Source organism: Acomys minous (genome assembly GCF_964271855.1).
Source record: "Acomys minous genome assembly, chromosome: 5".
Classification (NCBI taxonomy): Eukaryota; Metazoa; Chordata; class Mammalia; order Rodentia; family Muridae; genus Acomys; species Acomys minous.
This window is the reverse complement of record NC_140494.1, coordinates 21689354-21705653: the sequence shown is the minus strand read 5'-3', so window position 1 is coordinate 21705653 and position 16300 is coordinate 21689354. Positions and strand designations below refer to the sequence as shown.

The window sequence follows — 16300 nt, the reverse complement described above, 5'->3', positions numbered from 1 at the left end:
CACACCCTTAATCCCAGCACTTGGAAGGCAGAGGCAAGTATATCCCTTTGTAAGAGTCCTTCCTGGTCTACAAAGTGAGTTCCAGGACAGCCAGGGCTACACAGAGAAACCCTGTTTAAAAAACAACAACAACAACAAGAAGAAGTAATAAATTCTTTATATGTTAACAGAATATTTTTGTGACAATCATATTTTCTAAATTGAACCAGGCACTTTAGGAGAAGGGTTGTGTTATTCCCCAAATATTTTCATTGTCTATTTAAAAAAACAAACCCTTAGCTGTGTTTCTGCTTTCACTCTGCTTCGAGATTGTTCTAACTAAACCATAGAATGGAGAGGGGGCTGGGTGGGCATGGCACGATGGCCGAGGGTCACTTAGCACTCAGAAGGTGTGGCCTTCGAGCTTTAGCACCTCACTGCTCCCCTAGAAATATCCCAAGAAGCCCCGAGGTTTCTTTTTGAAAAAAAAAAAATCTCTGAAATGATAGCTTGACTTCCAAACGGTCTTGGTGTGAAGCCACACTCTGTGTCCTTAAGATGTTACTTGATTCTCCAATGCCACCAACTCATGTTGTTTGGGGCAACAGTGCCAAGATGGCGTCACAAGGTTGTTAGGGAAAAAAAAATCACTGAGGTGTTTTGCTACATGGTATGTTTAGAACAGTGTCTGATATGGTGCTCTAACATGGAGGCAGGAGAGAAAGAGAACAATTCACCATGTGGGAGAAGAAAGAAGGAAGGGGGGAGGGAGGGAGGGAGGGAGGGGGAGAAAGACAGAGAGAACAATTTACCTAAGTACTTCCCCTTAGGAAACAGTATTCTAAGTACCCTTTACCCTCTCCCCACCCCGGCATCATGTGCACTACTAACCATTAAAGGGATTTTGATAGAGTTATGGATGCAATAAAGCCTGTCCTAAATCGACAAATGAATCTAAGGCTAATAAAAAGTCATATGGGCTTTATGGGAAACAATAAACCTTTACTGATGGAATTGGCAAAAACTTAGAGATTTTACCAAGTAGTATAAGGCCAAGATATATCATCTAAGACCAACAGTGTAAGTATGAAGGCAAACCGGAAAGCCCAAAGCACATCTTTAATTGATTAGCAGGTTACACGGCTCCACCTCACAAACTCAAGCCACTCTGGACCATGTACTCTGAGAGGGCTTCTGTGCTTTTCTTCCTTTCTTTCTTTTCTTCTTCTTTTTTTCTCTCTCTTTTATTTATTTATTTATTTTTTGCATTTGCTTTTGAGTTTGTTCTCCCATGTTTATTTTCTCCTCATTTCAAGATATTCCACAGCCCTCACCCCACAAGCAACAGCACAAGCAGTGGTTAATCAGTGATAATTCTAAATGCAACCGTAGAAGCAATCCCATTCATTTCTGACATGAGGTTTTAAACAATATTACTTTGTTACTTAGGACATGCAGGACATTAGGGTGAAAATATATATATATTTATATCAGGCTTCCAAATACTCCTATTTTTAAGACTTATGACCATAAAATACATAATCTTGAAATAGTTTTGTTTTTTTTATTTTGATAAGTCTCACTCTGTAACCCAGTCGTCTGGTAAGTTGAAATCTAGATCCTCCTGTCTCAGCTTCCTGGTCACTGGGATTGCAGATGTGCTCCACCACTCCCGGCAACAATACAATTTAATAAACCCTTCCAGAGGCAGCTTGTGGGAGAGAGCAGGATCTGTAGGAGAGTGGTGGCATGCTTGAAAGTGTTGTTGGCTTGGCAACCCTCACCTCAGTTCTCAGACTAGTGAAGGCAGCAGTGTACCACAGATAGGTACCACTCACTGCAATGTAGCTGTGCCATGAGAGGGACAAGGGGAGCTCTGTGAGACATGGCTGGGGACCAGGCTCTGGAAAGAGAGCTCGTGGACAGATGTACCTTTTTAGAGTCTGGTAGTGTCTTACTAGGGACTCACGGCCTGAGATTCGGAAGGCTGCCAGCAGAAGGTGCAGACCCTAAGGTTAAAAGCATCATCTATATGGCTTACAGAGACTTGGATAATAAAGTGTGGCCTAGTGTGAGGCTGGTAGCAGTGGAATCCTGGGTAAGCTAGCTAAGCTTTCCAGGCCTCGGTTCCTCACATGAGGCGAGAAGGCCACTGATGTCTGCTGAAAGTTAGAGTGGACACAGCGGTACCTTTAGTGCTGACACACTTCCGGTTCCTGTGGCACATGAGCTCAGTGCCAGCACTTACTAGAGGGGTGACACCTGGGGTCTGGACACAGTTTCAATTAAGGGTGAAAGTGTATTGCTATGTGGCAGTGCTGAGAGGCACTGGGTCTAAGGAGGGGATACTGAAGTTCTCACAGGCCCAGATTAGCTAACCAGAGAGTTGGTTGGTAAAACAGGGCTACAAAGGTTTTGTTCGTTCCCAAGCACTTGCTCACCCTTTGACCTTCTCACTGTTTTGAAATAGCACCAAGCCCTCACTGGAACCCAAGAGGATGTGGCTGGCACCATCCCTTCGGACTTCACAGCTTCCTGAGGCCTGGCCCCAAATAAACTTCTCAATAATGCAACCCAAATCAGGTGTTCTGTCTCAGCAGCACAAAGGAAACGGACACAAGGATGCTGAGCAAGTTCCTCACAGACTCCAAGCACCAGTTCCCACATCCATTGCCTGGACACATACAGCTCCTCATTGCAAGCTGACAGCTTGCGTTGTACTGAACCCAGTGCTTAGGGCAAGTGTCCAAGTGGCTGGACAGATGGCTCAGCAGCTAAAATACATACTTCTCTCTCAGACCACCTATACTGAGAGGCACAGAACCAGCAGGACCTCCAGGGGGTTGGGCACACTCTTCTGGTTGTTGTGGTTAATATAAAACATGGCGAGTGTTTATTATTAGCCTTATTTTATATTAACCAGAACAAAATGGCACCCCATGTTGGGCACCATTATGTTGCTGTCAATTTAATGGTATGGCCTAATAATGTTTATTACTAGGCCTATAATTATTCTGGTGGTATCTAACCTGCTATCCTAATCACTAAAGACGCAGATACCTGATAGGTTTTAGAACAGCCTTATTTCACCTGGGACTTGGCAGATCGCGGCTCCTAAGCTATCTTTACCTCCCAAGCCCCCATATCATGACATCTGCTCTAATAAGTTGTACTTGGGCTACCTCCCATCTATGATTCCAAAATAGTTGCTAATGTTCTCTATCTGGGCCATTTTCCTCCACCCGCACCTCCTACCCAGCCATGCGTTCCTCTGTACACTACTGCATCTTGGCTACTCTGTTCAGCTTCCTTCCTTTTCCATACCTGTCAGCTCCTTTCCAAGATCCTCTTGTTCCCAAGTTCCTGGAACCTTCGCCACGCCTACCTTCCTCTGGCCCTGCCCAGGTATGGGCTTTTTATTCATCAAACAGGAGTAATTTCTTAGACAAGTTTTACACAACAAGGACAGGTATACGTGAGAATGTGCTCAGCTGCCTGGGCAGCAGCTAGATCTTGGGAGCTAGTAATTAGCATCATAATACACATCGCAACCCCAACATCTGGTCTCTGTGAGTGAGTACTGTACTCGGGTGCTCACACAAATACACAGAGAAATTTTTAAAATATATAGAAAATTAAAAAAATATATTTTCTAAAAAGATAAGAGTTCAGAAAAGCCAATGACCTCTGTCACATAGCCACAGGGGCTTCGACATCTTTGGGTGGCATCGACATTGTGGGGATGCTCAGGCCCAGGGAAGGTGCAGCGGGCAAGTGAGTCACGTCAGCCTCCTAGGGTGTCGTTAGGGAATTAAAGTGAAGTGGTTGGAATGCTCTTCTGGTTTTGAAGGCTGAAAGTCCAAAATCAAGATCTCAGCAGAGCCATGGCCCCTAGACCTTAGGAAGCGCTCTGGTCCTCTGCCGGCTTCTGGAAGTGGCTGGCAAAACTTGACACTGCTCCAGCCCTTGTGTCATTGTCATGCGGCAGTCCCCTCTGTGGTCCTGCTTCCCTTCCTCTTATCAGAACACCAGTCACCATTGGATCAAAGGAACATCCAATTTTGGTGTAAGCTGATTGTTCCGAATTCCATCTGCAGTGGCCCTCTCTCTACTTAAAGTCACAGCTCCTGGTGACAAAGGCTGCAACATGTCTTCCTAAGGGACACAGTGCTCAGGGGCTGGAGAGATGGCTCAGTGGTTAAGAGTGCCGCCCCCTCTTCCAGAGGTCCTGAGTTCAATTCCCAGCAACCACATGGTGGCTCACAACCATCTATAATGGGACCTGATACCCTCTTCTGCAGATAAAGCACTCATATGCAATAAATAAAATAAACAAATCTTTAAAAAAAGAGAGAGAGAGAGACAGTGCTGTAGCTGGCTTTTCCGTTGCTGTGATGAAACTCTCTGGCCAAAAGCAATACAGAGAGTAAAAGGGTTTATTTCATCTTACAACTCCCAGGTCATAATCCGTTGCTGAAGGGATCCAGGGCCAGAACCATGGAGGAAGAAACACTGCTCGCCACTTGGTTTCTCTGTGCTCACACTCCATTCTTATGTGACCCAGGACCACCTGCCCACGGTTGTTACTGGCCACAGATGACAGTGGGCTGGGTCCTCCCACATCAATCATCATCACAAATGTGTCCACCGGCCAATCTGATGTAGGCAATTAAAGCTCCTTCTTGCCGCATGGCTCTTAGGTCGGATCAAATCAACACTAAATAGCTAACCAGGCCACACAGTTCAACCCTTTAAGTATGTGAATAAAATAAATAAATAAATAAAAGAACTGGCCCAAGGCACTCAAGCAGCCTATCAGCTTTATCTCCTTCGCTAAATAAAAATGTCTGGGCCAATAGGAAGCACTTACATGCTGAACTGTGTGCTGACACAGTAATGGGAACTTGGAAGAGAAAACAAAGCCAAATACAGTGTATTTTCTCAAGAAGGCTTTGCAGAGAAACCCAGGCCCTAAGGAGCTTAAGTCAGCACACGGTAGGGGTGAACACATCCCAGAGAGTGCACAGTATGACCACCAGCCTGCAGGTGGCAGCTGAAGAAGCCAGGGTTCCTGAATTTATCTCCTAATTTCCCTAAGATTCGGTTTTCGTTGGCAAAGCTTTCATTTCATTCTGACTCTACGCCAACATTTGCAGGAACGGCATTTGTGTACCCCTGCTTGCTATGAAAGAACCTTGAGACTAGAAATAAAGAGGTAATATGAGTGAGAAAACAAGACATACTCCTAACACTATCTGTCTGAATGGTAAGGGTTTCTCTCTAAGAATACACTACTATTAGTGTCCTGAGTGCTCAGTATGTGTTACTCCTTGCTATGCTATGTTAATCTGTTAGCTCGCAAGGCAGTTAACCCTCCCAACAGCCCTTTGAACGGGGTACCTTGTGTTCTCATTTTACAGAACTGGGTGCCTTGTAGTCTCATTTTATAGGTAAATGGGAAAACCAAGGCAGAGCAACATTAAGAAACTTACTCCAAGTTACCCAACGATGGAACTGATACAGACATCTAGACAGCCGTCACCACACTCCTATAAAGGGAATCTCTTCACGATGTGTGTTCCAGAGCGGGAATGACAGGCAGGGGTTGTTTGATTTGGGTGTTAAAGGCCCCTCCAAAGCCCATGTGTTGAAGGCTTGCCTTGTTGAAGGCAAGAGTGGAAATGTCAAAAGATGGAGGCCAGGAGCAAGGTCTTCAGGTCCTGTGGGGGCATGGTTCTGAGGGGGATTGTGGAAGCCTGCCTGTTTCCTCTTCCTCCCATTTGCTCCTGGCCATGCAGTTGGAAATTTGCCTTACCACACATTACCACCACAAAGAAAGAAAGAGAGAGAGAGAGAGAGAGAGAAGAAGGAGGAAGAGGAGGAGGAGGAGGAGGAGGAGAGACCTCCAAGATTTTGAGCCCAAATAACCTTCTTATTTATAAATGATTAGCTCTTGTGGTTATTATGATAACAGGAAGCTAGGTGGATATATTTTTATTTTATTCATCAGCAAGAAAATGGAGGGCTGGAGAGATGGCTCAGTGGTTAAGAGCACTGACTGCACTTCCAGAGGTCCTGAGTTCAATTCCCAGCAGCCACATGGTGGCTCACAATCATCTATAATGTAATCTGCTGCATACTGTATACATAATAAATAAATCTTTAAAAACATTAAAAAAAAGAAAATAGAGCAAAACCTCAAAAGTTCTTTTTAAAAAAGGAAGCTACATTTAAAACTAAAATGACTGAAATAACGTAGGATCATGAACAACTGCCAGCTCAGTGAACTAGGTGCTTGGTAAACAGGCCTCCAGAATACTGACTGGATTGCCTATGGATTTGGGCTGTTTCATTGTGAGGTTGGTCACATAAACGTCTCAATTTGAACTATCACCATGCTAATACAATAGCCACTGGCCACATGTGGTCCTTAAGCTTAAATTTGCTAAAACTGTAATCTTAACAACGGCAGCTTGTCAGCAGTCCTGGCTGTACTCTGGAGCTTCTGTAGAGACTTCTCTAGAGGAAGAGCCTGTCCTTCACCACAGCAAGCCCTGCTGGCCCAAGCCCTTCACTCTGCTCTCTCTGCTCCTGCCTTTGTTTCTTTCTTTCTTTTTTGGTTGTTTATTTTCGAGACAGGGTTTCTCTGTGTAGCCTTGGCTGTCCTGGACTCACTTTGTTGACCAGACTGGCCTTCAACTCAGAGATCCACCTGCCTGTGCCTCCCTTAGTGCTGGGATTACACAGGCATGTGCCACCGTGCCTGGCTTGCACCCCTATTTTTCCATGCTGTAGCTGAGCCTGTGTGGTGAGGGGAGAGGGGCCATTGGCTGGCGGGAAGGCCTCCTCCAAAGATACACAGAAACCAAGACATCAGCTGAGTCAACAGACCCTTGGTCATTAGACATTAGAAATGCGTTCTCACCAGGATGATTTCTCATCTTCCAAGATGAAAAACAAGACTCCTGCCCAGCAGCTACATAGTAAGAATGTAGCCTTACACTCTACAAGCCCCTCCAGCTGAAAGCAAGCTGGTCCTCCTAACGTCTTAACAGAGATGATGGGGAAGAGAGAACTAATTGTTCTGAAACCCGAGTCTCGCGTTTTAACACTGCAATTCTGTACGCTACATGCTTGGTTCTTTCTGCCACTTTCTGGCACATACAGCTCCTAAAACTTGTATAATCTTCAAAAGGACAGTATACTTTCTGTAGTATAGTGCCCTAACTGATGGGTGGCAGCCCCTACTTAGATTCAGGCTGGGGACTTGTCATCAAAGCATGACTGGAGTTCTGGGACTTTCTGCCCTGCCCCCAACATTCAGGGAAGGGAGCTGAGAACTCATGGCCACAGTTTTGGAATGAAGCCTCCATAAGACCCAAAAGAACAGGGTCTGGTGACTTTCTGGGTAACTGAGCACATGGAAGTTTCTAGAGAACTTTCCCAGAGAGGGTGTGGAACCCAGTACCCTTCCCTCACACCCATTCTATTTATCTCGTCAACTGTATCTTTCATAATAGTGACACCCTTCCGGTAAACTGGTCAACGTGATTGCCTCCCTGGGTTCTGAATGCTACTCAGGAGAAGCAGGGAGCACAGAAGAGTGTGGAAGGCCTGACTGAGAGCTGCTTGGTCAGGAGCACAGGTCACAACCAGGAGAGTATGCCTCGCATCGGAAGTAGAGTATAGCATGTGGGGCCTGAGCCGGCCACCTGTGCGATCTGCCTCTGTCTCCAAGTAAACAGGGTCAGTCCTGAACTAAGACGGAGGGTGCCCCTAGCCTGCATCTGCTGCAGAACTGGCTGCTTGCTAGTGGAGAAAAGGCCTCAGGGCTCTTGATGTCAGGGATGCAAAGATGGCTCAGTGGCTGAAAGCAGGCGATGTTCTTGCAGAAGACACAGTTTGGTTGGCAGTATCTATGTCAGACAGTTACAATAGCCTTAACTCCAGCTGTACACACACACACACACACACACACACACACACACACACACACACGCATATACATACAATTAAAAATAAAATAAATTAAAATTAAACAAAAACAAAACAAAGAAACTGCTTGAGAACCCAGAAGTCTGTGTTCACTGCTGTGGTGTGACAGGGTAACTCGTGTGTTCTCCCAGCACTGCTGTGGGAGAGCTAACTTCACTCTGGTCTTCCCAGCACTCCTGGGCAGGTGGATGGCAGTGGGCACCTCCAAACAGTTTCTCTGTAGCACCATGTGCCTGGGCCGCAGCCTGGCCTCCTGAGCATGAAGGAAAATCAATCCTAATCACGCCTGTCCTTGCAGGAAGGTCTGGTTTCCTAATGTAGTTCGCATTAGCAGCCGGCTGGCCAAAAAGCCAGGCTGCTGAAAGCCCAAAGGACAGAACGAGGCTCTGCCTAATGGAAGATTCGCAGAGCTGGCTTGATTTATATTTTATTCTAAACCAATTTAAGGTTGATGCAAAAGAAAGGAAAACATCTTTGAAGTTCTGAAAAACAAGACTTCAAAGATGTTTTCTTTCTTCTTCCTTGAATCTACTTTTTTTTAAAAGACTATTTCCTGCATATCTAAACAACAAAAAAAAAGCCTTTGTTGAAAGATTTTAGATGCTGATTGACTTAAAAGAGGCTTTGAAATCAAGGGACAATTAAATTTACTTTTAGCTACATGGAAGAGGGCACGGTGCTCGCTTCTGTCAAGCACTGTGGGGCATCAGGCCTCATAAAAGTCTGCCTTGCTAAATTAAATTATAAACCCATTTTCCCTGGGAGAGGTATAGTTTTAATCATATGGCCAAGCAAATACTATTAGGGTTTTGATTTTTTTTAAATACTTTTCCCTCTAAAAAATTCTAATGGCTTTATCATGAAGTCCCCATCAGAATTTTGTTTGCTCTCTCTTAGAGATACATAAAGGAAGAACATTGGCCGGGAAGCTTTGTCAGCTGCATTAAAAGTCAGAAAAAAGCAAGACAGACAAATATCATCCATGAACAGCTCTCCTCCCAGCAGTAATAACAGAGGGCAAAGGCAGTTAATGGTCCCCTGAGGGCTGGGGCATCTCAGTGGTAGCATACAGGAGGCCCTTGTGTTTAGTCTTCAGCACCAAAAATAAGAGACTTCAAGAGCACTTATGTATCTAAGATTCCAGATCTTACCTGAAGAGTGGGCTATCACAGCATACACAGTGGTACATCCCTGTCTCCTTGTTGTTCAGATATATCCCACTGAAAGGCTGAAAGTAAAGAAGAAAGAAATGTCATCACACTGTGGGGTGATAGAGCAAGTCTAAACCCAAGAGTGAAGCTGAGGGTGTGGCTGGCTCAGAGCTTAAGTGTTTACCTAGGGTGTGTGAGGCCTCAGGTTCAATCTCCACCACTATCAAGAAATAAATAACCAACCAAAAATAAACAATAAAGTCTCAATCAAGGAATTATACTAATTTGACAAAGTGCAAGTATCAGCAGAGAAAAACTGCAGCCAGTTAAGGAAGCAGCTGGCAAGCTTCTTTACAGCCTGGCCTTTATCACGCCAAATATTCAAATTGTGACATTAATAATGCTTTGTGTTTATGTATCACCTTTCATCCAAGAACATCAAAGTTCACAGGAAAACCATGAGCACCAGTCCCATCCTCAGCCAGCCTGGAAGATTTCACTCTCTCATTTCAAAAGAGCTAAAACAACAGGCGTCTAAACACCCGTCTAAGACACTTTGAACTCTCTAATTAAAGGTGGAATACAAAGGCCTGGCAGTGCAGCTTAGTGGTGGAGCTTGCTCAGCCCCTGAGATAGATCCCTGATAGGGGTGGGGGCAGGGAGAGGGTGAGGGAGGGAGCAAGAGAAAGGGAGGGGAAACACAAATACATCAAAAGCATAGAATTTGAGGCTGTGCCTTTAACACATCATGTGGTGTCAACACCATGTGGAGTCAGCCAGTGTTAAATGATGGGCCAGGGCCCCTGGTTATCATGTAGATGAAAGTGCTGCATCCACAGGACTTAAAAGACTGTAGGTTTTCCAGGAGAACTAAAGCTCCGAATGAATACAGTCCACATCTGATGCCCTCTTCTGGCCTCCTTGGGCACCTGCATACACATGGTGCACATAAATTCATGCAGGAACCCTCCCTCCAAATCCTCCCCTTCCACATGTGCACACACATGTGCTACACACATCTCTCTCTCTCTCTTTCTCTCTCTCTCTCTCTCTCTCTCTCTCTCTCTCTCTCACACACACACACACACACACACACACACACAATCTTTAAAACCTTTTGTCAAATTCCCTTATCATCTCCTCAGACAACAAAATTAAAAAAGAGTTTGCACACGCTAACTGTAAAAGCCATGTTATAGTGGCAAGCATTACATGACCACACAGGTGACAGGACTCAAAGCATAGAAGGCTGCCTGAGCTGCCAAGGAATACGCTTTTCTGCCTCTCCAGATTTACCAATTCAAAAATTCCCCATAGTACTAACTGCATTGAAAAAGAGAAAAGCTTCTCGGGAAACATGTTCAAAGCCACCTACTAGGTCTGCCAGATGAACACACTTGGGTGCTATCTCTCTTCAAAAGCCCTAAACTTAAAGTCTGGCTTGGTGGCACATGGCCGTAGCCATAGCACTGGGGAGGCTGAGGCAGGAGGATCATGAGTTCAAGACCGGCCTGAACTACACAGCCAGACCTTATTATCTGAAAAGCAAGTAAATAAATAATGTGATAGTACAGTTAGCCACAGAAGTCTAGTGAGCTGTTCCTTCTGTGACTCATGACATGAGCATTGTGGACACCTTGTCATGAACGCTCATTAGAAAGCCCTGGCCATAGAAACCAGGCAGTCTATAAAATGCAAGATATAAATTCATTGTTATAAGAGCCAGGGAGTTGCTATAACAGTAAGAAAATGCATAATCCAAATGGACATGGCTGATTACTTCAACCACATCCTGCCATGGCGTCTCCTTGCTCTGCCCCGCCTGACTTCTAATGTCTCTGCATTGACTCCTTGATGCAGCCCAAGCCCTTTCATATAGTAGGAACAAATTCATCTTTTATTGTAACTGCTTGTTCTAGTATTTACTGATAATCTGCTCATCATTTACTGATAATCGGTGCTAGACTGGGTGCCAATGTTGCAGAAGGAAAAAATTAACTCAAAAGTTAGTTATCTTCCCCAAATTAAAACCAAAGTTTTTGTACTGCCCCGATGACAAGGAACTGTGAGCAGACAGTCACACTTTGTGATGACAGCCGTGAGAGAGAGTAACACAGGCAGGGCCCTTGCTTGGAAGCAGGGTATCATTATAATGTGCATTAATAAAATGGCTGATAGGTGCTGATTATGGAAAAACTGGGAAAACCAATCACTCCTGAGCTCAGCTTTTAAAGAACGGGTGAGAGTTGAGCAGATGGAGATGCAAACTGCTTCAGAGAGGGAGGACATTCAGATAATGACAGCACTGGGCAGTCAGGAGAGGCCAGGTCACGCTCGGCTGTGAGCATACAGTGATAAGGAACGTATATATGTGGTCCTGCTGAACATGGGGTTGGAGAGAGGGACACTGCAAACTTGTTCACTGGATGTGCTCATGATCAGAGGGGTGGTGCCTACTGCCAGCCTGGGGGAAAGAGAGAAAGAGAGAAAGGAGGAAGAGAGACAGAAAACAACCATACACACACACACACACACACACACACACACACACACACACACACGACCGGAAGGGCAAAGAGAGAGCAGAGACAAGAGAGAAGAGGTTAGTGGATGCTGATCATTAACTCAGGCATGGATGGTGCTGCTGCTCCAACAGGGAACTGAAAGAGAAAGGAGGGAGGGAGGGGGAGGGAACAAGGGGGGAGGGGAGAAAGGAGGGGGATGAGGGAAGGGGAAAAGGGATGATTCAGAAGCCAGAATTAAAATGCCTGTTTGAACAGGGGAAGGGAGCAGGGCAGAGACAAAATGAACTTCTAGATCCCCTTGAGATTTCAGGTCTGTCTGGACCACTGGCAGTCCCCTCTTCTTTAATTCTGTTAGTGCTGGAGGCGGAGGACATGTTGGAAAGGGATGGCTGCAGGTGATGTCATACACAACTATTCCAAGAGGACGGGTCACGGCCAATGAAAACTAACAAAAGGAGGTGAGGAGCCATTGGGCTTGTGGCCGTGAGGACACAACGGGGCCTGTGAGAAAAGAGAGGACATCACCTTTGGTGAGGCCGTAGCCGCCAGGAAGGCATACACGTGTAGGTTGCCTCACGCAGAGGCTGCTTGGTCCGGACTGCTTTCTGAGCTCAGGGTGTCTTCTGTACCCTCAGTGAGAAACCTCACGGCAAGGAAGCTGGTCCTCCTCCTGGGGCTCAAAGCAGGTGGATCAGATCCGGAGGAGGGCAAAGAAGGACCCGAGAAACTCCTCTTCTGGAGATACCTGACTCACCCTTGGTTATTACTCAGGCAGAGTGAAAATTCTTTCAGTGGCTGCAAGCACTACTAACATACCACTACTACCTAAAAACACACACACACACACACACACACACACACACACACACACACACACCTGAACTTTAATTAGGAGTCTCCAACCAGGAGGCTTTGGGAGTGTCCCTCCCCTTAGACTAATGAAGCTGGCTGATGCTTGCAGCTCTGCACAGCTCTAAAAACTTGAATGTGGAGTCAGAGGAATGGGAAGGGATTTATAACATTTGTTAAAATGATGGATGATGTTCTGTAGGCTCAATTTTCTTAACCAATATATTTTATTACAACTTACTAACCAAGCGTATGTCACTTATAACTCGACTAACCAAAACAATAGGAAAAGAGGATTAAAGAATAACAAAACTGTTAGGATATCAGTTCTGAGGAACAATTCTCCTGGCATAATCAGCAGGATTTCTTCTGCTGGAACCTGAAGTAACCAGAACCCGGAACCTCAGCAGGAGCCGGAGCCCCGAAGCCTTCCCTCGAGCGGTTCTCTCTAGGAGCATCTCAAAGTGGAGCAATGAACAGCCAAAACTATCCCAGGTATCCAAAGGCCCCACCTCCATTTATGTATCTCCTCCCAGGGTTTGTCACAGGATCTTTTCAGCTGGCAACAATCAAGCTCCCTCATGAGGTGGTTGGTCTTCTAGTGGATTAACCTCACCTGTCCTTTCACAAGACCATTCCGATCCCACACTTAGGATCCTAAAAAACAGGTTTATCTCTCCTTCAATGCTCCTCTTGTAAAAAAGGGCCAAGTGTAAAGGATACAGCACCATCCATTTCAGAAGCTCATGGATTTATTCTCCTAAACATCTGGCATACTGTCTCCAGGCACACCAGAACCAGCCTGGCTATTTACCTGAGAATCAGGCTTAGAACATTCTGGGATTACATACAGTTGCTCAGAGCATCATACTTGGTTCCCCTGTGCTGTCATCAACAATGAAAAATAGTCTCACTCTCATTACAGGAAGTTGAATGAAAACATAACTTCAAAACACTTTCACAAGAATCTGTAGGGACTAGCCAGCCTGACTGGTGACTGTGGCATCAGAGAAACTAAGCCAGTGACCATGTCCAAAGCTGCCTGCACTTTGCCTGAGTCCCAATGGGCAAATACAGTGGACACAACACTGAAGAGCCACTATACAGGGGCCTGTCTGTGGGGGTCTACTTAAAAAGGAAAGCATCAACACGTATATTTGCCTACCTATCTACATATGTATCCATCTATCATCTGAATATCTACGTATACCTTTTCATCTATTTCTCTCTCCCCTCTCTCTGCGTGCTGATGTGGACTGTCCCTGACCCTCTTGCTTATTCGTGAGTCCTTTTTCTTCCTACTAGGTTGCCTTGTTCAAACTTTATGTGATGGTGTGTGCTTGGTTTTATTGTGGGTTGTTCTGCAGTGCTTTGTTGATATCCCTGAGAGGCCTGATCTTTTCTGAAGGGAAGCAGATTGAGGGTGGATCGAGGAAAGAGGAGAAGTTGGGGAGAAAGATTTGGGGTAGGGAAGGCAGGGGAAAACTGCAGTCAGACTGTAATACATGAGAGAAGAACTTAAAATAAAAGAAAAAGGGGAGGGGAAAAAAAAAGGAAAGCATCTCACACGAACAGCTCAATAGTTAAACTGCAGTGGCTGCATTTGTGCCTGAGACCACTGATTGTGAGCTATGGTGCCAGCACAATGCTGTTGTCTGAGGAAATGAACGGAAGCCAAGACTGTCCTGTGCAGTTGAGCGTTTCAGCCTCTGACACGCAACACCTGCCAACTTCTCTGCCAGGTACCACAGCAGGTACCAGGAAACAGAACATGGAGGTGCTGCTATGAAGGAAGACACAACCTAGGCTTGGGTAGAGAGAAGGGCTCCAGGGTAAAGTGATTTAGGCTGAGTTAAAAATATGGTCTAGAGGGCTGAAGAGATGGCTCAGAGTTCACTTCCCAGCAACCACATGGTGGCTCACAAGCATCTATAATGAGATCCTGTGTCCTCTTTTGGCTGCAGGCACACATGCAGGCAGAATACTGAATGAATGAATGAATGAATGAATGAATAAATAAATAAGTAAATAGATAAATAAATAAAAATGTGGTCTGGGGGTGATTGGAGACATAGCTCAGCTGTTAAGAGCATTTGCTTGCTCTTCCAGAGGACCTAAAGTTCGGTTCTGAGAACCCACATCAGTGACAGCTCACAATAGTCTGTAACTCCAGCTCCAAGGGATTTCCATGCCTTCTCAGGACTCTGAGGGCACCCACAAATATGTTGCACACACACACACTGTATATATATATATATATATACATATATATATGTGTATGTATATATATATACATATATATATGTGTATGTATATATATGTGTATGTATGTATATATATGTATGTGTATAGATGCATATAGATGCACATATACATGCACATATATCATAGTAAATCCTAAAAAGAAAGTACGAATTAATTATGAGAGCAAATGGCTGAGAGAAAGGAACCCAAGATTAAGATTTTATTTATTTATTTTATGTATGAGTGCTCTATCTGCATGTACATCTGCATGCCAGATGAGGGCATCAGATCACATTATGGATGGTTCTGAGCCACCATGTGGTTGCTGGGAGTTGAACTCAGGACCTCTGGAGAAGCAGCCAGTGCTCTTAACCCCCGAGCCATCTTTCCAACCCTGATACAGGGGCTTTAAAGGGAAGAAAACAGAACAATTACTTTTTTTTCTCCTTTATTAATTTATTCTTGTTACATCTCAATGGTTATCCCATCCCTTGTATCCTCCCATTTTTCCCTCCCTCCCATTTTCCCCTTATTCCCCTCCCCTATGACTGTTCCTGAGGGGGATTACCTCCCCCTGTATATGTTCATAGGGTATCAAGTCTCTTCTTGGTAACCTGCTGTCCTTCTTCTGAGTGCCACCAGGTCTCCCCCTCCAGGGGACATGGTCAAAGGTGAGGCACCAGAGTATGTGAGAAAGTAATATCCCACTCTCCATTCTACTGTGGAGAGTGTTCTGTCCATTGGCTAGATTTGGGTATATACCCAGAAGATGCTCCAGCACACAACAAGAAAATTTGCTCAACCATGTTCATAACAGCCTTATTCATAATAGCCAGAACATGGAAACAGCCTAAGTGTCCCTCAATAGAAGAATGGATAAAGAAACTGTGGTACATATACACTATGGAATACTATTCAGCTATTAAAAACAAGGAATTCCTGAAATTTGTGGATAAATGGATTGAGCTAGAAATGATCATAATGAGTGAATTAACCCAGAAGCAGAAAGACTCAAATGGTATATACTCACTTATATCTGCATATTAGCCCAAGGGGCATGTCCCACCAAAGCCTTCACTTACCAGGAAACTGAGACAGAGGGTAGGACATTCTAGTGGGACTCTAGATGAGAGAAGCATGGGAGAATGGCAAAGTAGAAGGATCCAGAGGGTCCTAGAAACCTACAAGACGAACATTATGATAGGCAGGTTTGGGCCCAGGGGTCCCGCTCAAACTAAGGCACCAGCCAAGGACAATACAGGCGGTAAACCTTAAACAATTACTTTTGAGAGGACATCGCGGCCCTAATGCAGGGAACCAGAGACAACATGGCTGCATCTAAGGATGGAGGGCAGGTAGGGACCACTGCTGGGAGGACCTGGTTAACATTTAAATGCTGTGCTTTTTCTTTGAGAGCAATGGTAAGCTTCTGAGTGAGTCTGGGCTGGGAGGTTCTCAAAAGGCCCCTTTGGGGAGGGAGAGAGAAGTAGTAGAGCCAGGTGGATTGAGAGCGTTGGCCTGGTCAGAGGGACAGGGCGGTGGAGCTTGAAGAAGGAT

At 45.1% G+C, this 16300-nt stretch overlaps 1 protein-coding gene across 5 annotated transcripts in view; it reads right to left on the bottom strand.

Annotated features, from left to right (window-relative positions):
• Nucleotides 1-16300, bottom strand: part of MSRB2 (methionine sulfoxide reductase B2) — a 44624-nt gene that overhangs the window by 11769 nt on the left and 16555 nt on the right. For all 5 annotated transcript variants that reach the window (XM_084781509.1, XM_084781512.1, XM_084781508.1 and 2 more), the window contains exon 3: nt 9126-9202. In XM_084781509.1, coding sequence (XP_084637635.1) covers nt 9126-9202 — 77 coding nt within the window. The remainder of the gene's footprint in view (nt 1-9125; nt 9203-16300) is intronic.